At 38.4% G+C, this 23,524-nt stretch overlaps 1 protein-coding gene across 1 annotated transcript; it reads left to right on the top strand.

The window, feature by feature from the left end:
- Nucleotides 1–3,908: 3,908 nt before the first annotated feature.
- LOC143292765 (eukaryotic translation initiation factor 3 subunit B-like) lies at nucleotides 3,909–22,502 on the top strand. The gene is made up of 17 exons (XM_076603315.1): nucleotides 3,909–4,080; nucleotides 10,199–10,391; nucleotides 10,990–11,167; nucleotides 11,671–11,796; nucleotides 12,426–12,583; nucleotides 13,084–13,215; nucleotides 14,041–14,107; nucleotides 14,244–14,290; nucleotides 14,873–15,113; nucleotides 15,621–15,693; nucleotides 16,205–16,327; nucleotides 16,569–16,647; nucleotides 17,471–17,609; nucleotides 17,947–18,072; nucleotides 18,335–18,412; nucleotides 18,806–18,914; nucleotides 20,499–22,502. The coding sequence occupies exons 1-17, from the start codon at nucleotides 3,942–3,944 to the stop codon at nucleotides 20,591–20,593; spliced, it is 2,103 nt and encodes a 700-aa protein (XP_076459430.1). The 5' UTR covers nucleotides 3,909–3,941; the 3' UTR covers nucleotides 20,594–22,502.
- Nucleotides 22,503–23,524: the final 1,022 nt, after the last annotated feature.

Below are 23,524 nucleotides of genomic sequence, written 5' to 3'. Positions count from 1 at the left end.
CCATGCGTTGTTTAAATGTTCTAAGGAAAGCTTTCTCATTTCCTACACCACCATAAAACCAAACTTCAGAAAATCCATAAACATCTAAACAGAGCTTTATTGTAGACGCCCCATCTCCCCTATCAGTTAACAGAACATCCCTAAACCCAGTTAAATTGTGCCCAACAGCAACCTCCCACAACACGACAATTTTCATCAGCAACCTATGTTTGATGACTTCTGGTGCTTGATGTAGCTCCAGAAGCGCGCTTGTTCTTAGCTGCCTGGTCTGGTGTCTCATCTTCGGTAAAGATGCCATTCAGATATTTCCAGTAGGATCGGCGGAGCTTCCGTTGTACTGTGCGTCGGAGAGGCTTCATTTCAGCCTTCAGTTCCTCAGACCCAGTTTTACGCATTCTCTTGAATACTATGTCCCTCCTGTGTATGAGTCTCCGGATCACTTCTGTAACCCAGGATTGGCTGTACTTATTTCTGGTTGCTTTGTGTGGGACATGCTTCTGAATTCCCTCATTCAATGTCTCTGAACATGGTCCATAGGTCTTCTGTTGAAGCTGTGTCCTGTGCCTCCAGCATCTTCTTGCTAAGTTCAGTCGCAACTTCTCTCAGGTTGTCCCATTCTGCCTTTGCATATATTGGGATAATCCTTGGGGCCTGCTTTTTCTTTATTGTGATGACAATGAACTCGCAGAAACGAATGTTGTGGTCTGAAAGGCCTGGAACAACCTCAACCCTTGGAATTAGTTGGAGATGCGAACACACCAGAGACAGTAGACTGCGCCCCATCTCCCCTATCAGTTAACAGAACATCCCTAAACCCAGTTAAATTGTGCCCAACAGCAACCTCCCACAACACGATAATTTTCATCAGCATACTGATGTTGGTCGTTAAGTGGAAACAAAACATCGACAGCTAAATGTGGACATAAACCTCTGCTTGGCGAGTGCATGACAGCCTGTGCACTACATGACTGACTGGGATACAAGTAGGAAAAATGTGTTTAAAAAGAAGAAAGTGAAGCAACACATGAAGACAGATAACATTTGAGATTCTTTTAATAACAATCAAACCATTGTTATCTCAACACTGTCAGGGTCAACTCAACTGAAAATAAAACAATAAATTCCGGTTTAAAAATAACATAAAAACCGAATACCGAAACAGTAACCAAAACGCGTGCGACATCATACCATAATAATTGTAATGCTGCAAAAGGAAAGTGTGCAATATAAATCCTAGCTTATGAATATTGCCTACTGGAAAAAAAAAAAGTGCAAGGAGCCCATTGACAAAGTCTATGCTCTAGATTTACTTGTCCTACTTTACATGTTTGTTCACAACAACTGACGAAAGTTCCTTGTTAAAAGTATTTCTGCAATAATAAAGAAAGAAGATAAACGGGAAATATACAAATCAATTCATTTTTTTTTTTTTTTACTGAAATACAACTTATCAATGCTTGCAGCGAACCATTGTGGGAACACTTACACTGCTTTAATTATCATTTGTATATTCCCCTGTAAAAATCCCTTTTCTGCACATACCTGAGTTGCATATTCTTTTGTTAACTTGAGTTATCTATAAATAAGTATTTTTTCAGAACTGTGGATTCATGTGATACTGAAAAAATCAAAGCAAACACGGTTGAAAGAATGTAAAATTAAGATATCCATACCACTATCTCATTCACAGCAGCCCGTCTCTCTCAGAGAGTTATGTATGTGCAACTGATTAATCTGGGCGTCAGCTGTTCATAGGATGGCGTCTTATCAATTAAAAGTGTAAACGAAACGAAATTCTGATCAGTCTGAGAGTTTGTTTGCACACACACACACACACACACACACACACACGTGCTCACAGACAGATCATTCAACGTGATCCTGTGATGAGGCTTGTCTTCTCAGTGACAGTAACTTTACATGCAGCTATGCATGCATGAACTAAAACGTGCCACGAAGCAGTCATAAACTACAGAGAGAACTGTTTTGGTACACCTGTATATCATTTACAGAACAGAAAATGAATAGACCGGATCAGTGGCAGTTCTTCTTGAGACCAAATATCCTAAGCTAGAAGGCATAACTCTTTCAGAGTCACCCCAACAGTGGTGGAGGCTAAGCTAAAAAATCTTGACCCCTCTAAGGCTCTGGGACCTGATAGAATTCCGGCCAAAATACTGAAGAAACTCAGTAAGGAACTATCAATTTCTTTCAGCATACTGTTCAACAAATCCTTACTCGGAGACGGGAAGTATCCCAGATGACTGGAAAACTGCTGATGTTGTTGCCATATTCAAAAAGGGCTCCAAACAAGACCCGAGTAACTATAGGCCAGTCAGCCTCACCTGTGTTATATGCAACTGGAGGTACTAGAGTCGATTGTGAAGGATGTTATTGTAACATATTTTAATGACTTTAAACTTTTTGCGGACTGTCAACATGGCTTTCGAAATAAAAGATCCTGCATGACCCAACTGATTCAAGTAATGGACGACTTAACTGCACTTACTGATGACAGAAAATCAATAGATATGGTGTATTTAGACTTCCGTAAAGCTTTTGACTCAGTACCGCATAAAAGACTACTGATCAAATCAGTGAAAAATTATGGAATTGATGAATCCCTCCTTGACTGGATTAAAGATTTCCTGAGGCTGACCGAAGACAGAGAGTGAGAGTGGGGTCAGCATACTCTTCGGACAAACCGGTTTTAAGTGGTATTCCACAGGGGAGCATTTTAGGCCCAGTCCTTTTTACCATATTCATCAATGAGTTACCAGACGTGATACCGAGTACATGTAAATTTTTTGCTGACGATACGAAGATTTACGGGGACTCAAACAATTACTCTGACATCCAAAGGGACCCTGATAATGTGCAAGACTGATCGCATAAATGGAACTTGTATTTCAATGTCCAAAAATGTAAAGTACTGCATATAGGCAAAAAAAAAAAAAAAAAAAAAAAAAAAAAAAAAAAAAAAACAAACCCCAAACTGACTACACAATGAAAATGGGTGATTCAAATGAAATGATTCAGAAATGCTCAGAAGAAAAAGACCTTGGTGTTATCTTCGACTGCGATCTTAGTTTTGACCCACACATACAGAAAGCGATTAGTAAAGCTAACGAAATGACGGGGTTGGTAAGACGATCTTTCTCCTCTATTGATAAAGACATATTCCTGAAGCTATACAAAGCGCTTATCAGACCACACGTGGAGTACGGTAATGTTATCTGGTACCCATTGCTTAAAAGACAATCTTCGTAGGTAGAAAAGGTACAGAGAAGAGCGACTAAGATATTGCCAGAATGCAGAAACATGACTTATGATGAAAGACTAAGATACCTTGGGTTACCATCTCTAAACGCCAGAAGGGTGAGAGGAGACCTGATCCAAGCATACAAAATATTTCACCAAGTGGACGACATTGATTTCGACTCTCTATTTCAGTTGAGTAAATCTGACATCACAAGAGACAATGCAGGCAAATTGTTTGTTCCGTTTTCTAACACTAACCTGAGGAAACATTCATTTGCTGTCAGAGTGGTTGGCAAATGGAATTCTCTTCCGACTAACATTAAACTTACTAACATTCTTAACAGTTTTAAGAGCCTCCTTGATGCAGATGCAAATTTTAAAGAAAAAGAATATGACTTTGATAACTGAGACTCTTTTCATACCAATCTATATGAAATTCTATATGTAACTGTAAAACGCTGCGCTAAACACCTTGAAAAATACCGGCAAATCAATTGACGGAGCACAAGAAAGCCGCGAGGCTATATAAGCCCCTACCTACCTATCTACCTTAATGTCGCGGTTTCGATGGTTTCTTAAAAATTCGTTTGAGTTGTAGTATTTAGTGATTCCCCCTTCTTCCTGAATTGATTTGCACATGCGCATTCCTGTGACCGGCAGACACATGCGAGTACGGCAAGATGGCTGCGGGGAGAGAAATGGACGGCAGAAAGTCACGAAAAAGTGAATCTCAGAATGAAGACGAGGAGGAGATGGAGATTGAGGAAGAACCGGATTTCAATGACCCCGAAGATTTCGTGGACGATGTGACAGATGAAGGTAAATCGCGTGTTTCCTTTGTTTGATTTCTTTTTCCACAAAGGCATATGGCGAATCCGCCACGATTCCGATTTTCGGCACGCCTGAAGTGCTGAACAGATTAAGGAAACAACTTGCAGATGTACTGCACTTCATCGTGTTGTAGATCAACCTTTACCAGATACGCAGATGAAGTTCTTTAGTTTTTCAGACACACGACCCCCTGTTTAACATGATTTAGCGTTATGTATGATTTAATTTCATTCTCGCGATCATGCTTGAGCTTCACTTGAAGGCAGTGACAGAGCAGTCGCCATTGACTGGAGCAGTCTCTCTTGTCTTGGCTAAAACGACAGGTTTGTGTCCAAGTTCCTTGACATTTTTTACGTTCTGCAATGTAGGCATGAAACTACGCCAACATTTTACCAGTGTATCGTGAAGAACAAAATGACATCTGCTTTCCACATGTTTGACAAACGAGCCTTGAAGAGGTTTTCTTCCGTTTGTGGACAGTTCATAGCCCGGACTATACGATTACCACATAATGCATACTATATATGTTAATATTTTAGTGACTGATTACTTACTGAGAGATGACATGAATTACAAAAGATAGGTGCCGGCAGCCTGGCTTGTTAAACAGAAGCCAAGACTGAAAAACATCGATTTTGCCCATTTTTCCCAAGCCTGTAACTTCAGTGATGTTTAAGAAATAAAGGTGTGTTTTATATGGAAATAAAGTTCAGTGACTCCTCTTTCCATTGCTGTTTTTGTTTTTCTTCAGTTTTATGTATTCATTGAATAAAAGTATTTGTGGTGTGTGTGTGTGTTGGAGCTCATGTACATTTATATGTATTTGACTGTGCTTTCATATCTATGAAACTGCGTTTTTGGGGCATATCTGTTATGCATGTGTGGGTGTATGTGTGAATGTGTGTCTTCATGTTTTATATTTATTTGCTTATTTATCATCATTGTTTTATTTATTTAATTATTTATTTATTATTATTTTATCATTATTTTCATTACTACTATCTTTTTTTTCTTCATCATAATTATTATTTATTTATTTATGTATGTACATATATATATATATATATATTTTTTTTTTTTTTTTTTTTCAAGGCCTGACTAAGCGCGTTGGGTTACGCTGCTGGTCAGGCATCTGCTTGGCAGATGTGGTGTAGTGTATATGGATTTGTCCGAACGCAGTGACGCCTCCTTGAGCTACTGATACTGATACTGAATAAAAGTAAAAATCGGGGGTTGTCAGAGGACTTCTTCCACGCCAAGCCCATGGCCAACCGCTCCAACAAAGATCGCATTAAATGGTTTACTCTTATTTCTCTTTTCGCTTAGCTTGCCTGTCGGATCTGATCCACAAAGCTATTTTTAGTACAGCTGAGTTTGTCAAAACCTGATCTTTAAAGTGAATATTAGTTAGGCTTGAAAAATGGCATACTGCGAATATAGCGCATAAAAAACGATTTTTGCTGGACTATAAATGTACATTTATCAAAACTGGTAATAAATACAATATAAATTACTCATATTGAATAAAAACTCTTGATTTTCTTTTGAATGATACTCTAAACTACTGCGTAACGTTAATAGAGTGGATGAGCTTTGACCCGATAGAGGCTGTGCATCATTCAGATGCTGAAATGACAGTTGCAGCTGAGCTGATTTTCAGCAATGATCTTGTTAAGTTATGGATCATTGTAGGAAAACCTTAGAGATTGTTTCTTTGATTTTACTATCAGACTGTTGATTATATCATCAATGGACATTGAAGAAGGGGTCTTTTTCATGAGTGCAAGAAAGTGCTCACTCATTCAGAATACCCCATACTGCTGCACCTTGTTTTGGCTCTTAAATGAAGTAATGATTGTTTTTTTCTTATTTTCATGATGGAATTAATGATAAGTATGTTAAGTTGCTGTTTGTTGACATATAATTAATCAGCAGATATATTTTATGGCTGTGGTTTCACATTTATTTTCAAAACAAATTATTACACACAAAAAATGTCCATTTTCCAGAACATAATCATTGCTGCAACTTGATAACATGAAGTTATTTATTATTTTTAAAAAATGAATTAAAAAAAGTAAAGAAAGAAAGAAAAAAACATGCTGATGTGACTTTTAATTTAAAAGTCATGGTAGTGTGTGTCTCTCAGAGAAAAAGAGAATGGTGATGTGTATTTGTGCATGTGTATCTGTCCATTTAAAAAACAAACAAACAATAATTTAATGTTAAATTTTACAGATCATATGCAATAAATCTAAATTTTTTTCTTCATAATGCATTATTGTTGTACCTCGTTGTAAAGGCCTTGCTCAGCTGAATACAAATCACTTTATTTCATAAAAATAACTTGATAAATGAAGAAACTGTGCCTGTTGCAATTTTGAATAATTTTGCCCTCGGAGAATTTGCAAAAAAACCAACAACTGGATTTTAGAGCTCAATATCAATAAAATGATCAGGTTTATCACTGTAAAAAAAAAAAAAAAAAAAAAAGGCAACTTTGCTATAAATTTGTATAATATACAAAATATCATTTCCCATAATTTTTAGCTGTCTCTTTTGTTTAGTATACATGCAATGATGCTGTAACATTGGAGATTTGTCCAAAAGCTCAAAATGATGCGCAGAAAGGCTCAATTTCAATTACTTCAATTGCCTGAAACTTTGGTTCTAATATAGATAGAAACAATTTTTGTTGAGGGATGTTTGTTTTGACTTATAGTTTTAATCTAAGCTGGTTTTAGAATTGTTTTAACAGAACTTTAAAAAAAAATTTTTTTATAAAGGTTGCCAGTATCTACATAAGATCTCTGTAAGTTTGAGCATATTTGATTTTGTGTTTTTGAATGATACCTTTTGAGAAGGGCATTGGTGAAGGCACTAGTATTCAGCATCAGCAGGTCTGCAGATATGTTGATTTGAAGTTCAGAAAAAGCAATTTTCATCCATATCCTACTAGGTGACGATACTGGGATCAAAACCAGGACCCATTGACAAATTGAAAGTACAGCTTTCTAACCACTAGGCTATTACTATTATTAGGTAAGATTACAGATAACTGAACAGTAATACAAATCTTCTCCAGGACTGTCACCAGTAGACTGCTGGAGAGTGCTGTGTGTGTTTGTCCGTCAGATGATGATGACCATCTTAGTCATCCTGGGGCTGGGGTGGTTGGGGTTGGTTTGTGCACAGATGGCTGGTTAGTCCAGTCTGCGCCATGAAGGTTCTCTGGCAGTGTGGACAGGGAATGGTGGCAGCAGTTCGGGGTTTCAAGGCTTGGGCTTTCGGCGCCTATCTCTGCTGCTCAGCAACAGCTATCCTGGTGGCTTCACAGGTCAAGGCACCTTTGAAAATGACAGAGCGCCATGTGGCCCTGTTCACAGCTGCATGCTCCCATATGTCTGGGTTGATGTTACAGGCCTTCAGGGATGACTTCAGCATGTCCTCAAAGCGCTTTTTCTGGCCTCCATAGAAGCACTTGCCCCGTTGTAGCTCACCACAAAAGAGTTCCTTTGGCAGCTGATGGTCTGGCATGCGAGTTACATGTCCTGCCTAGCGAATCTGTGACTGTATAAGGATGGTGTGAATGCTAGGCAGACCCGAATGGGTGAGGACATTGGTGTCTGGGACCCAGTCTTGCCATTTGATCCCAAGGAGCTTCCTGAGGCAGGTTGTGTTGAAGTGGTCCAGTTTCTTGGCTTGGCACTGGTCTCACAGGTGTACAGCAGTGTAAGGAATACAGTATCCCTGTACACTTTCAGCTTAGTTTCAAGGCTGATGCCTCTTCTATTCCACACATTGTTGTATAGTCAGCTGAAAGTGGTGCTGGCTTTCGCGATCCTCAAGTTCACCTCTTCATCGATGGTGGCGTTATTAGGCTATGTGTATTGGTAGTATTAGATAGATTACAGATTACTGAGCAATAATACAAACAGCTCTTCTTTAGGACTGTCACCAATAGACTGCTGGAGATTTCCTTGTTTACATGACTTAGAGGTACGTCACATGATGTGTGCTTTCAAATTTGATTGGCACTCCGAAATTGTGAGCAACAAAGGTGATCAAGAGAGGCAGAATGTGCTTAAGAGCTGGATTCTTTTCTCTCTTTTTTTGTTTTTGTTTTTTGACTTTTTGCTTCTTTTGTGTGTGTGTGTGTATGTATATATATATATATTTTTTTTTTTTTGTGTGTGTGTGTGTGTGCATATGATGGCACTTCAGTGTTCAGAGTTTGGTCGTAGCAATGCAGGCCATCAACTGAACAATGGAGGGCAGTGCATGTTTGCTGCTTTTGCCTTTGTGATTTCAAGTAAAAGTTAGATGTGCATGTGCATGATCCAGAATGTCTGTGGAACTCTTCAGCAGTCTACTGGGACCAGTGAAGAAACTGCTTTCACTGTATTTAGTCATGTACACCAGCAGTGAGCAGATTGGCACACTACTTGTAAGATCCTTTAAGCCTTTGTTGTTTGACTGAGGGTAAATGTAAAAAAAAGTAAAACTAAAAGAGAGAAAAAATAGTAAAACAATGATTTTGTCAGTTTCTTCCCTAAGCACATGTCAGAATCATCTTTTAATCAACAAACAAACAAACAAACAAAAACACACAAAAGCAAAGAAAGGAAAAGAAAGAAAGAAAGAAAACAGAGAAAAAGGGGTGAAATTCAGATTATTGCATTATATTTCCAGACTTGACACAATAGAAAAGAATAGTATCTTCTGCTGACTGAATAGTGACTGTTTTTAACTTTGGCAAGCTGTCAATTCAGCTCAGTTTCTCAAGGAAACGTCACTGCCTTAATTGCATTCAGTCATATACTACTCCACAACTGCCAAGGAGATGCCTGACCAGCAGCATAACCCAGCATGCTTAGTAAAGTCTTAATAATAATCATATGATATATAAATAAACCAAAGACTTTTTTAAAAATAGTGCAGAGAATGATAAGTAGAATAGAAGGCAAAAGATTGAAAAAAAAAAAAAGCATAAAAGAAAATAGGTGATGCTCAGTGAACTGCTTTCGTGTGCACCCATACACACGCATTTGCCGACCCAGGTGTGAAAATGCACACTCACACAAGTCTCACAGACACAACAGCCACAAACAAATGTATGCAGGCCCAACACTACACATAAATCAAAATGACAAAAGCATATATGAGTCCCAACACAAACTTCACACTTACACATACAAAGCAAACTTAGTCATAAAGTGGAAAGATGTTAAAGTCTTAAACTGAAGATGACTACATAGCAAGCTGTTAGTGTTAACTCCATCTGTGTCATTCTAGCCAAAGAAATGAAAATGGAAAAGTATTGTCAGAGAAAGTGGCTTGACGCAGAAGAAAACCAGAAACCAAGTAAGACACACTGTAAATTGTAATAGAATTGCTTTCTTAGATTAGAATATGTATTAGCAATATTTTTTTGGAAACTGGAAATAAAACCATTGTAGATTTTTTTCATAAATATGAGGAGGGGCAAAAAAAAAAGAAAAAAAAAGGGGGTGGGGTGGGGGTGGGGGGGGATATCTGTAATGCTGTAGTGCCAGTACTACTACTACTACTACTATTATTACTACTACTACCTTCTGCTACTTAAAACTCTTTAACTAATATTATACTGTTAACACAAATAACAGTGTTAGGTGTGACTCACTAACTGTAGCATTTTTAAATGTTCACATTGATAATTTGGGAAAACAAATGTGTGCAAAAAAGTTTGAATAATAGAAAATGCAACAAAATTGTATTCTGAGTGTACTGAGTTGATAGTTACTTTACAACTCACTTTTGACATTTTCTTCTGGTGTTAACCTTTGTGTCCTGTTTCTACAAAATGAAAGAAAAATCATGCAAGTCCCAGTTCAGGATGAGAACAGCATGTACAATTTGCAAGGCCTAGTCATTCGACAGACAGGAGCTAGTGGAGGTTGATTTGGTGTGAAAGAAGTTTTTTGTAGTGTCTAGTGATGAATGGTAGTGGTCTGAAAAGTAACATGTTAGTTGGATACAGGTATGGGAATAGTGCACTACATTATTTAAAAAAACTCAACTAATATTAGTCTGTTAATACGAATTTCTTTTTAATTGTTTGTTCCAGAACTCCTTGGTGATTTCTTGAAGAAGAAACCAAAGGCAACTGATGGGATTGACAATGTGATAGTGGTGGACAACATCCCTCAGGTTGGCCCAGAGAGATTGGAGAAACTGCGAAATGTGATCAAGAAATTGTACTCCAAGTTTGGCAAAGTTGTCAATGATCACTACCCAACTGAGGATGATAAGACAAAAGGGTATGCCAAAAAACCAGTTTGGAGTTTAATGTGGTCATTATAACTATAAGACTACTAAGAGCATACTTAAAAGTAAAACATTGCTGCTAGTCTGAGATCTTGGGGGTTGACTGTTTCTGCTAATGTTTGTACATCTATGGACCCAAGCCACCAAGCAGCAGCATCAACAATGTCCATGATCAGAGTATTCTGCCAAAGATCAGCTTCTGGCTGTTGAAGTGTTTTGACATGCTCAGTAAGTTTACTCTAAAATAATACAAGGTTCACTTCATTTTATACTTTGAAAGCCTCACAAACCACTCAGTCTTCTTTGAGGTGGAGCCTATGAATTGTGAAGAATTTTCAAGTTGAAATATTCTAACATTTATGCTGCCTGTGCAATCACTGGACCAATCCTAAGAATGAAGAAGCTACTTTGCAAGTAACTGTTGTTTACTTTGATGCCTCATTGCCAACGATCTGATAGGGCACCATCATAGATCATCAGATTTCTACATATTATATAGGGCACCATCATAGATCATCAGATTTCTACATATTATAACTGTGTTATAAATCTAATTTTTGATACTGATCGTTCAGTTGTCTTGTTGGACAGGTACATGTTTCTGGAGTTCTCTTCACCATTGCATGCCCAGGAAGCAGTGAAAATGACCAATGGGTACAAGCTGGACAAACAGCACACTTTTTCTGTCAACCTCTTCTCAGACTTTGAGCGTTTCAGAAATATCCCAGATGAGTGGGAGGAGCCAGAAATCAAACCCTATGAGGACAAGGTGCGTTTGTGACTTTGCTTGAGTAGTTTTAGTTTTATGGATCCATGTTACAACCATATAAAACATGAATGATACGTAGACTCTCAGTGGTTTTGTAAGTTGGTTTATTTAATGAAAACTTACTGGTAAAAGTTGGTTGTTTTATGTTTTTTTGTTGTTTTTTATCTGCATACACAGCTTTACTCGGAGAGAGCATCCCAAAACCCATGCAGACAAATCAATGGCTAAAGTATGATACAAAATAATTCAGTGCTGTGTAAGCATACATGCACAAAGGTAAACAGATGCGTACATTGAAAAAGTGCTTCTCTTTATTTGGATGTATGTGTGACTTCTGTTGATCCAAATTATTACAAGCTTCTTGATTCAGCAGAGCCTATATCATGTATATGGGTGGGTGCACACAGTCACACACATACAATTGCATATTTTAATTTTGCATGCATCATTAATATACATATTGTTCATATTTATTAATCATCTGTGTTCATTACTTATTGCAGGGCAATCTACGCTACTGGTTGTTGAATAAAGATTGCTATGACCAGTTCAGTGTCATCTATGATGCTGGAGAAAAAACTGGAATCTTCCTGAATTCCAGTGAACCAGCTAAAGTGGAGGAAAGACATGTAAGTTCAACAAAGATGATGCTGCATTACTGGGGGCTTTTTGTAGGCACAAAGGTTTCTGAGATGGGTGGAGCATTGGGTAATTGTTGATGATATATGACTAATGAGAGCATAGTTAATTTGTTGACAAGGGTGAGATAAGAAGGGCTCTGAATATTTGATACAGGAATTTAGTTGGAGAGTGTGCTTGCAGCCTGGAATAAAATTTTATGGTGGACAAGTGTGAGTTTGGGGGATAATTGAGTCAAGTTGATTCACCATTATGACATTGGACATGTTACAGCATGATTATGAAGGGGCCTGGGGGAAATAAAGAACAAAACTTATGGAGAGATATAGGCATGAATTAATTTTTTTAAAGATTGCTTTCAAAGATTGATTGACAATGAAGGGTCAGGATTGTTTTGGTTCTTTTTAAAATTTCCATCATGATTTTGGCATAGATGATGCATTAGCAGCTGTGATACCTCAGAGACCAAATTTAAGTAAACATTAATCTTTACCTTAGAACTGGAGATCAGTTACTATATTTTCAATTAAGAGAAAGGAGTGATAGTGAAGTTTTCTTTTGACTTCCAGTCATTTCATTGCCTTTGTGTCATACCCATTGTGCATGTGTTTGCAAACAGAGGTGGACTGAGACATATGTGCGTTGGTCACCACAAGGGACGTACCTGGCAACATTTCACCAGAAAGGAATAGCGCTGTGGGCAGGAGAAAAGTTTGTTCAGTTCCAGCGATTCAGTCACCCTGGTGTTCAACTGATTGATTTTTCTCCTTGTGAGAGGTACATGTTCATCAATGGAGGAAAGGGTCTTTAAATCAGAAGTGCATGTTCAACTCATTGTCAGTCCACATACATTATTTATAGAGGCTTGTCATACTTTCAGTATTTCAACTTTTCAGGCTCGCTTTTTGCCAGAGAACATTGTGACCGCTGCTATCTGCCAGTTTGTGAAATGCCTATTTATTAGTAATCTTTTTTTTCTTCTTTTCTTCTTTTTAAAAAAAAACTTTTTTCTTTAGATAAGTTTTAAAAGGAAACGTATGAAAAGCCAGACACAATGCAAAATTTGAGAATAAAAAGAGGAGAAAGTCAGTACATAAAAAGCAGACATTTACATGTTTTAATTTTAAGTTTACAGTTGAGAAAGTGATGGTGGCAGAGCTGAGCTTTCAGATGATAGTTTACAATGTTAACTATTTACCACACTACAGTTTTCACCTTATCTTAGCCCTTGTGACAGCTACCAAAACAATTATTTTCACAAATTTGGTGTTTGTCAGGTACCTTGTCACCTTCAGCCCATTGAGAGACAACCGTGAGGATCCTCAAGCCATCATCATTTGGGATGTGCGCACTGGCCAGAAAAAGAGAGGCTTCCATTGCGAGAGTCAGACCACCTGGCCGATATTCAAGTCAGTCTTTTCTCCTTTGCATTCGTACTTGTGATTTTGTCAACACTTGTAACTCAAGTGCACTTTTGTATGCTTGCATCCAAACACAACCACTGCTAACAGTTGCATTTCAGTTTGAGACAAAGCGAACATGCTTCTGAATATAAAATCTTGTATCCTCTTTTCTGGGTCAGACAGATCTAAAAGGAGATAATTTGAATCATCAAAACTTCTCACGTGGATTGTTGTTTCATACTATATCTTACACCTCATTCACAGTAAGTTATTTAACAGTTTTGAAAGATGAAGTGGATAAAGAAGACTTTGTATGCATGATAACAGTGATAACCAATGTGGAATTCTGATGAGTGAAACGGAGTGTTCATTGAAACCTTGGGCATGATATTGAGTTCTGTTTTATTTTCAAGTTCTTGCCTGCACAGTGAGCTGAGACACAGGCTTTTTGTCTGCTAGACTACTAAAATTGTCATTTGCACCTTCACTTTTTTCAGCACCCTGTGTCATGACGGACATGGTCTTACATTAACATATGAACACAGTGTTGCCCTCTTCATTTATCCAGTTAATAGATATACTATCTTCAGTTATTTTTTGTTTTGTATTTCTAATGGGTAATTATCAGACATGATTGTTCTTTTCAACTCCCCACACCTCCCAAGTTGAAAAATCCCAAGTTGGGAAAGTGTATATTTGTATCTTGGTCAAATGTATATATGAGCATATACACACACCTGGGAAGGATAATGGGCAGGGCTTTCAGAATTTGTTGCTGATACTTCACACTGTCTTTTATTCTTAATCACATTGCTGTTTTGTATGTTTCAGATGGAACCCAGATGGCTCATACTTCGCTAGAATGGGACCTGATACCATCAGTGTGTATGAAACACCGGTGAGACCCTGTGTTTGTTGCTCTTAAAATTGATGAATCTGTTTTGACATGTGATTTACATTCTTGTGTGTTTCAGTGTTTGTTCTGATAAGTTGTGTGTTTGTGGTATTGATTTGTTTTTGTTGTTTTTTTACAGTCTTTCGGTCTTCTTGACAAAAAGAGCCTGAAGATAACATCTATAAAGTAAGTAACAGAGTTTATTTTTCCTGTTTTTCTAATGGTATTTTTCCTTTTTTGTTGGTGTTTGATTATTTTATTGTGACATACTATCCCATTTTTAGTTCTTTTAAAATATGTATGGATGCAGTGCGTTCAGTAAATGAGCAACCGTTCTCAGTAAGTCACTCAGAATTCATCTTAAGATGTGTACCCAGTTGCATATTTTTTTACCTGGTCATTTTGCACTTGAAAATATTGCCTTGATGGATGTTACATTTTTTCAGTTGAATTTCAAATTCAGCAGTAAAGTGGAAATTAATCTGAAAAAGCTTGTAACTGTTTGTGTCATTTCCTCATTTTTTTCCTTCCATATGAAAAGTAATGTGGGATATTAAATACCAGAACACAGAGAGCATGATGTGGTCAGTTAGCTTTTGACAAATTTGCCTCTGATTTGCCTTAAATCAAGCCACACCGTGTAATGGCAGAAACAGATATGTTGAGTTTGTTTAGCTTGCCTACATTACATTAGGTCAGAAGGGGTGAATGGAACATCTATGACAGGACAGAAATGATGAGAAAAGGAGCATGCTGTTTTGTTTGTAGAGACTTCAGCTGGTCACCAACGGACAGCATTATTGCTTACTGGGTGCCTGAGGAATCCAATACACCCGCTCGTGTCACCTTGATAGAAATCCCCAGCCGCCGGGAGCTGTGTGTGAGGAATCTGTTCAATGTTGCCGACTGCAAGATGCACTGGCAGAAGAATGGTGATCACCTGTGTGTCAAGGTGGATCGCTACTCCAAGGCCAAGAAGGTGGAGGAGAAGGATCAGTACAAATATAGTGTAAGTTTTTCTGTGGTTCTTTCCATGACTTACATTGTTGTTGATAGAATCTATCTTTAGGATCCTTCCTTTTTGACCTGAAGCTTTTTTTGATGCCAAGCTTGAATGGTATGTCCTTGAAAGTTAAGAACATATCCTTTGCAGAGTTCTTTATGGATAAGAGTTCTTTTGGTTAGTTGTAGTTGCTTTTTGTGTGCGTGTATGTGTGTGTGGTCTCATATTGGATTTTCAGCTACAGTAGATGATGTGTTGGCACAGTGCAAATTGTCATAAATGATTGTGTGATTCGGTTTTTTTTGTTGTTGTTGATTTGGTCTTGTAAGCCCAGTGGGTCCCTCAGTATATGTAGGTTTAATATTGTTATAACTGGGAAAAAAATCCATTATTGATTTAAAAGTGGATAGAAAACAGTTGTAATAGTGATCAGTGCTACCTCATAAGCAGTATGTGAACTGTTGCTGATCATGTGATGAATAATTAGATTCCTGAAGGATTGTGCTGTTTCAGGGCATCTACATTAACTTCGAACTGTTCCGCATTCGTGAGAAGCAGATTCCTGTGGACAAAGTGGAAATTAAAGGTAACCTGCAGTTTTCTTTGCAAAAGTGGACATTTTAGAAATACTGACTTCTGCTTCAGTAATTGTTGATATCAGTTCTAAATGATAATTTCAGTATTATTTTCTGCATCAGACTGCTGTTACTTTGTGTCATGCAGTGATGTGTTGGGATGGATTACATTCAGTCAAGGCAAGCTAGTTGCAAAATGACCTTCACGGACCTGTCAGAAATGAATATAGGTGAAGTCCTCTTACCCCAGGAATTGCATCCACTGAGCTCACAATTATTTTCATGTGTTGTATGTTTACCTGGTCAATTACAAGTATATTTAGCAAGGGAATATGCATGCACAACATGCACAGAAACACAGACTCAGCACACATACTCTCACACACAGACATACAGTCACAGACACACACACACACACACTGTTATGTGTACACAGATTAACTGATGTAGAGAAATAAAAGCGCAAACCAGAAAAAACATTTGCTAGTTCTGTTCATGGAAGGAACTTTTGTTATTTTGCAGAGCAAGTGCTGGCCTTTGCTTGGGAACCAGTCAACAACAAATTTGCCTTCATCCATGGAGAGAGCCCTCGCATTGGTGTGTCCTTCTACGCCATCCAACCCAAGGGCAAAGTGGAACACATCAGTAAGTGGATTGGAAATGTGTTTCAGGTAGTTGGAGGAGTTCTGTTTGTTCTACACAGTAAATGTGCTGTTTGTTGTTTTGATGAGTTTCACTCTGTGCCTAATCAATCTACATAGGAGTGAACATTTTCAGTGCATTGTTGCCTTTTAAGTGTTTGTTATATTATAATTGTAGTGTGATGACATGTACAAACATGCTCATTGGACATGATTTGATTCTGGGACATGTTATCATTGTGCAGAAACCTTTGAGAAGCGACAGGCAAATCACTTGTTCTGGAGCCCCAATGGACAATTCATCGTCCTTGCTGGACTAAGGAGGTGATTTTGTTTCTTCATTCTGAGAACTAAAGTAAAAATAATGATTTAATTTCACATACTTAACCGTGACCCAACTAGTGCAGACTCCAGCAGGGATCTGACATTCCTGTCCTGTGCAAACTACTATCCGCCTATGCGGAGAAAACGAAAGTACTATGGCCGATAACCTCCCGGAAGTAGGTAACCTCCCCTTTGTCCCCCTGGCTAGCGCCCTCTTTTTCCGGCAGCTATCATGACTCCTGTTCCTGTGCTCTTCATACAGCTAAGTTTTTTTTCGTATTTTCTGCCAGTCTGTCGATTCTCTGGCGTTTATAAATGAATTGTTGTCGCAAAATAAACTGCAACACGTGTCGGATTATAAGCTCAGTACCGTTTTAATTGAATAATAGTAAAGTATGTGTGGACCTCGAGGAGAAACTGTGAGGTCAGATGGACTCCACAATGGACTGCAGAGTTCGTCACTGCAACAACCCTGACTATAAAGCATGGCAACTGGAATGCAGGAGGAAGAGATGAAATTATGTGTCTTTCTGAATCTGTCATCTTTCTGTTTTTTTCCCACATGCCTCGCTATACCACATTTTTGTTGTCAGAATTATTGGCTTTTGAGAGAAATTATGTGACCATGTTTGAGAATGAAATTTTGGGCAGTGAATTTACAAAAGATGATGGTGTGCAGTGTGTCCTGTGTGATGTATGTGGATTGTTGGATGTCATTTATATGTAGTGTGTGTGGATTGTTTGTAGTATATCATTTCATGTGCAGCATGTATGTGGACTGTTATCAGTAGGTCATTCATATGCGTTGTGTGACTGTTGACAGCATGAACGGAGTGCTGGAGTTTGTGGACACGCAGGACATGACTGTGATGGCACAGACAGAACACTTCATGGCCACAGATGTGGAATGGGATCCCACAGGGCGCTACGTCACCTCAGCTGTCAGCTGGTGGGGGCACAAGGTAAGTCGGGCAGATCATTACTAACATTACTCATTACTTACATCCTGGTGTCTACCTCGGCAGGAATGTCCTTTCACCATGGCTGACAAGTATATGCTTCCACATTAGTTTTTTTTGTTTGTTTTTTTATTTGTTTTTTTAACGGTTAATGGATCTTTTTTCCACATTGTTTCTATGTTAAAGTTGACACAGACAAACAGGACAGCCTATGATAATTCTGTTCTTAAGAGACTTGGAGCTGCCCTTAGTAAGTAAGGGATTACTCCTTTGTCTATAAAGTGTGCTTTGTGTGAAGTATATTTTGTGCCAGTTTCCAGAGCTAGTGTTGGTGTTGCAGGTGGACAATGCATATTGGATATGGAACTTCCAAGGCAACCTGCTGGTGAAACAGCCCATGGAGCGCTTCTGTCAGCTGATGTGGCGACCCCGTCCCCCCTCTCTACTCTCTGACAAGCAGGTCAAGGTCAGTAGTCTAGTGAAAAATGTGTGTTGTGTGTGTGCATGTTCATGGGTGTGTGTTTATGTAATTGATTTCGGGGATTTCAGCTATGCTGTGCTGCTGTTATATAGATGGGCTCTGCAGAGATGAAAGAAAGAACTGGGAATTAAAAGAGGTGCTTATCATTCCATTGCTGCTAAATGCTGATTAGCTTACTCAGAGACAAGTGATGAAGGTTGGAAGACATTGAATGCAGATTTGCTATGTTATTTTTTCTCTGCTTCAGGAGATCAAGAGAAACTTCAAGACCTGGGCCCAGAAGTTTGAGACAGAAGATGCCATGCGCAAGATGACAGCATCTAAGGTATTGAGGCTTATTTTCCCTACATCCATGTTTTGACATTGGTTGTGTTTAACATGTTTTCTTTTTTCTTTTCTTTTTTCCTCATTTTTATTCTTTTGATCATGGTGGTACTGGTAAATTGTATGTGTATGTGTTGTGTATATTTGTTCATTTGGAAATTGTATTCTTCTTATGCATTTTGATGCTTGTGTGTATAACGGTATCTTTCTTAGTGTAAAAGAATGGTTTTGAGAAGAAAAAAAGTTGCTGTGCATACATAGACATTTGTCAGCACATGACACTACCAGACACCACTGTCAGGCACATATGACAATGAAGACAACACTTACAGGCTGTTGTCTTGAAGTAGCAAGAGTTACAGATGTTACATGTTTGTGGCATTCTTCCTTGCAGGAACTGATTGAGAAGCGCCAGAACCTGATGGAAGAATTCTCACGCTTGCGAGCAGAGAAGGAGGAACTGTTCAAAGACATGAAGAGCAAACGCCTTGAGCTCAGAGGAGGTAAGTACTTTAGTTATTTTTAATAATTTTTCGTTGTTTTTTCAGTCTGCATGCAGATGTGGGGAAAGATGGACGTTTTGGAATAGAGGATGAGTACATGTGTTTTGAACATAGCTGTTGGGGGGTAGGTATGGGCACAACAGTAGAGAGAGAGATGAATATCATCGGCAGTGGACATGTACGCTTGAGAGAGGGAGAGTGAGGCAGCACCTTGACGGGCGCCATAGCCGAATGGTTAAAGCGTTGGACTTTCGATTTGAGGGTCTCGGGTTCGAATCACGGTGACGGCGCCTGGTGGGTAAAGGGTGGAGATTTTTACGATCTCCCAGGTCAACATATGTGCAGACCTGCTAGTGCCTGAACCCCCTTCGTGTGTATGCGCAAGCATAAGATCAAATACGCACGTTAAAGATCCTGTAATCCATGTCAGCGTTCGGTGGGTTATGGAAACAAGAACATACCCAGCATGCACACCCCCGAAAACGGAGTATAGCTGCCTACATGGCGGGGTAAAAACGGTCATACACGTAAAAGCCCACTCGCGTATATACGAGTGAACGTGGGACTTGAAGCCCACGAACGCAGAAGAAGAAGAAGAAGGCAGCACCTTTATTCTTGTGAGAACATGCAACCAGTGATAACCACAGTTTCAGTTTTGTGTATTCCTGCATCTTGGAAAATGAATGAGCTCCTGGGTTTAAAGATTAATGTATACTTCACCTGAAGGTGGTGTGAAAACAAGAGATCTGCCGAAGAGCTTGTATACTTTTGTTTGGTTGTGTGAAAAAGATGAGATCTGCTGAAGAGCTTGCATATTTTTGTTTTTCTTCTTTTCTTAAGATACACATGCATGTTTACTTACAAATATATAATAAATAATGTCAGTCATTTATATGCACATTTGTATATTTCTCTTAGAATGTTTAGAATGTTTTATTATTATTGTGTACGTGTAGGTCTGTGTATTGTGTGGTAAAGAGGTATGCCCACAGCAGTATTCATTTTCTTTTCTTCTTTTTGTTTTAAAGGAAATAAATGTTGTAGTCGTTCTCTTCAGCATGCACTTAGAATTGATGTGGATGATGCCTACCATAATAGTCAAAAAGCAAAATGTTGACAACTTGTCCATTCCTTTCGTTCTTTTGTTTTGTATTTCTTCACCAAGGGAATTGAACATGTTTCTATTACTCTTGTTACTGCATCATTGTTTTAATGGGTTTGATCAAGTTGTCAGGGATGAGAGCATGAGCTCTAAGGTGGTCTTGCTATTGTGTCTGTTAGTAACTGTGTTTCAAAGTGCGTGTATTTGTCTATGTCTGTGTGAGGGGGAGAGCATGAATGTTATAGCATGTTCTTGCGACCCTTGTTTTCTGTTAGATTTTGTTTTCTGTTCGCTTCAGGTGTAAAATGGCTTTGGATTGATGTTAGATTTGTTCATTCCCCATGTTTATGTTAAAAAAATTTCTTCTATTTTTGAATTTAAACTACCTCTTGGCTAAAATCTGAATGATGTGTGACCAGTGAAGAGTGCAGACTGAATTAGTGTTTTTTCATCAATCCCCTCCCTTTCTCCCTGACTTGCAGGAGTGGACACTGATGAACTGGACAGCCACGTAGACAACTTTGAGGAGGAGACAATTGAGTTCTTGGTCAAAGTCGAGGAAACTATCGAGGAGTAATTGCCCCTACTGCTGCTGCTGTCCATTGCGCCACCAGACCAGCGCTCTCTCCCTCCCTCCTGCCTGAAGACATCGGCCAGCCGGTTATTCAGTCTCTTCTCTCTTTCTTTCTGTGCTAGGTGTTCCTAACAGGACTGTCATTGAACTGTGGATGTAGCTTTTGAAGGGTTAGCACATAATTTGTATGTGCCAGAACTGATCGATTATTGTGCATAAATATTGGTTAATGGATGCTACTGAGCATTCCATGGATGCTGTATTGATGACCTGCAAGCATTTGTCACTTCTGAGGTTTTTTGCGCCATCATTGAGTATGTTATTTGGGCATTTCTCTGGGAGATTCCCTCCACCATTCAGATTAGGTGACGGTGTTAGTAGGTGGTTATAGTGTCCTACTTATTATAATACATTTGGCTTTATTGTTCATGTATATATAGCATTTCCCAAGTTTTGTTTCATTGTGTGATGTTGGGTATAAGGAACTGCTAATAAATGTGATTTTTTTTTTTTTTTTAATGGATTATTATTTATTTTGTTTTACTTTTATTGCGATAACTGCTTCCAATTGACATTAGATGATGCGAAAATATACTAATCTGCAAAAGGAGTTTCCCAGCAGCTAGGATTATAGCTTCATTGGATAGTCATGTTAAAAAGTTTCTTTGATGGGTTTAATTTCTATAAAACAATTTTTTGTATTGCTGCAAGTTAATATCTGAATTCTAAAGATTTTTAAAACAAATCATAACATGTGATTAATTGTGTATTACTGAAAGGGTTAATTGTGTATTACTGAAAGGGTTTTTGTTGTTATACCAGCTTCTTTGCAAAACATTTACTTTGATCCTGAAAAATCGAGTTACTGATAATTGGAAGGGAAAAAATTCAGCTTATAACTGCTGTGGAAAACTTTGAGACCATTCTTGCAAATGTTAGAAAAGGAAACATAGTTATTATTTTTGTTTGGATGAATTTGGTTGCTGGGTAACTCTTTTTACCAGTAATTTTCTTCCTTTTTTCTAAATTTAAAAGATAATCAATATATTGTTTTTTCTTAAAAAGGACAGACACTGTTGCTGTAATGTTTTATGACCTAAACAATGATTTTGTACATAGCAGCTTTAAATTGTTAATTGCACATGACTTGATCTTGGTGCATTGTCTGGTAACATTGAAGCAAATAAAATGAAGATTTTTGTTGCATTTTAGGGAGTCGAGTCATGCTAACTTAAAAAAGCAAAGAATATTTACACTGTGTAGTAGCAGTGTGGTATCTTAATGCTGTGCCTTGTGAATATAACACCACTGGCTTCAGAAATAGTTTGAATGGAAAATAAACAACTTGTGTACCCCTTCTGGACACCTGTATTTTTTCTGTTAGGTGTGTGGCAACCATTCTGCATGTTGAGCTGGTGTGTCATGATAAACAGTTGTTGCCCGAAAACAAAACCACCTTAGAAGACATATGGTTTTCACCTTCTGTTGGTACCAATGATGGTTTTGTGTAAACATGAAAGCTGTTCACTAAAGGAACAGAAACATCTTAGATAGATCCATGGACTCTTGAAGCATTTAATGTTATGTCAAGGCATCATCAGAACTTTTATTTTGTTTTGCTCTTGTGTCAAGCACCAGGATTTGTTAGATATTTTTACACACAGGCAAAATCCATTGAGAAAGAGGCCTTATAAAAGAGGTGGTTTTAGTGACTAGTAGTGATCATTGTAATGTATGACAGCACTTCAGCATTGTCACTGTTAACAACTGTGTTCCATGTTGGTCAGTGTGACTGCAGGGAGTGTTCACTTAACATGGTGGGATTGTGGAGACTTGTCAATCAAAACTAGGATTTTACTTGGAATGGACGCCTGCCAGTTTGTCTGAATAAAGGTGTGGAGTGGTCAAAAGATTATGTCTTGAGTCAGCTTGAATGGAATTGTCCAGAACTGCCAGTGTCGGTCTTCCTTGATCCTTCAGTGGGGTCATGATAAGTTGGCCGAGACTAGTGAGAAACCCATTGTTGCTGCATATATTGTTGCTGGTGACAGTATAAACCAGGAGTGTCACTTCTAAAAACTGACAGCACCAGCGACAATATATGACAAAGTATGTGCTGCAACAGTTGTGTTTGTGCGTGCATGTGTGTATACATGCACATGTTGGCATGTATATGCGTGAGCGGTGGAGGGGTGCGTGTGTATGTGTGTGTATTTGGCATGCATATATATGTGTCAGTAGGTACCTATGTATGTGTTTGTGCACGCATGCACTGTTCTTATCTGACTGAGCGATCAGTGGGATATTGGCATCTTCAACATGATGTGACAGTCTATTAAGTCGTTCAGCCTTGTGGAAATTGGATAACACCCTCCTGGTTCTGGGGTGGTGGTCAGTGAGATTGTAGTACTTAGGACGCTTGTTCCTCACCCTGGAGTGGGGGTTGTAAAAGGTGGGATCAAACTCTTCGACATAAAAATAGAAAGTGGCAAAGAACTGCCGACTGGCCACCATGTTGTGACAGTCACCTCTCGTCTGCTGCGCGTTGTACACTATGCTCAACACTGTGAATGGTGCTCAGTTTTCACACTTTGGGAATTTCTGAGCTGATGCAACTCAACTTTTCCTATTATACTTGACAGAACATTGAAACAAAAGTATCCTGTTTTATCTTATGGAAGTGTGAACAGATGGAGTGTTGAACTATCAACCTACTTCATTGATGGTTGTACTGAAGTGACTCCATTTTTATTTTACTTGTGATTATAATAAAGTTAAAAAATTAGTAGTTAGCTGGAGAACTCAAGATTATGAAAAAAGACCTGCAAACATACAAGTTTAAAACCATTAAAAGTAATATCCATTAAAAAAAATTGTAGCGCACTACATGTCAGTTGATGCAACAACAGCTAACAGAAGCAAATAGACTGCAAC

This window comes from Babylonia areolata, chromosome 18 (genome assembly GCF_041734735.1).
Source record: "Babylonia areolata isolate BAREFJ2019XMU chromosome 18, ASM4173473v1, whole genome shotgun sequence".
Classification (NCBI taxonomy): Eukaryota; Metazoa; Mollusca; class Gastropoda; order Neogastropoda; family Buccinidae; genus Babylonia; species Babylonia areolata.
Note: the sequence above shows the minus strand (reverse complement) of the source record. Positions and strands in the feature narration are given on the sequence as shown.

Coding starts and splice junctions, on each gene's coding strand:
- LOC143292765 (XM_076603315.1), top strand. CDS start 3,942: ATGGCTGCGGGGAGAGAAATGGACGGCAGAAAGTCACGAAAAAGTGAA. Junction 11,168..11,670: donor TCAAACCCTATGAGGACAAG/GTGCGTTTGTGA, acceptor TACTTATTGCAG/GGCAATCTACGCTACTGGTT. Junction 11,797..12,425: donor CTAAAGTGGAGGAAAGACAT/GTAAGTTCAACA, acceptor GTTTGCAAACAG/AGGTGGACTGAGACATATGT.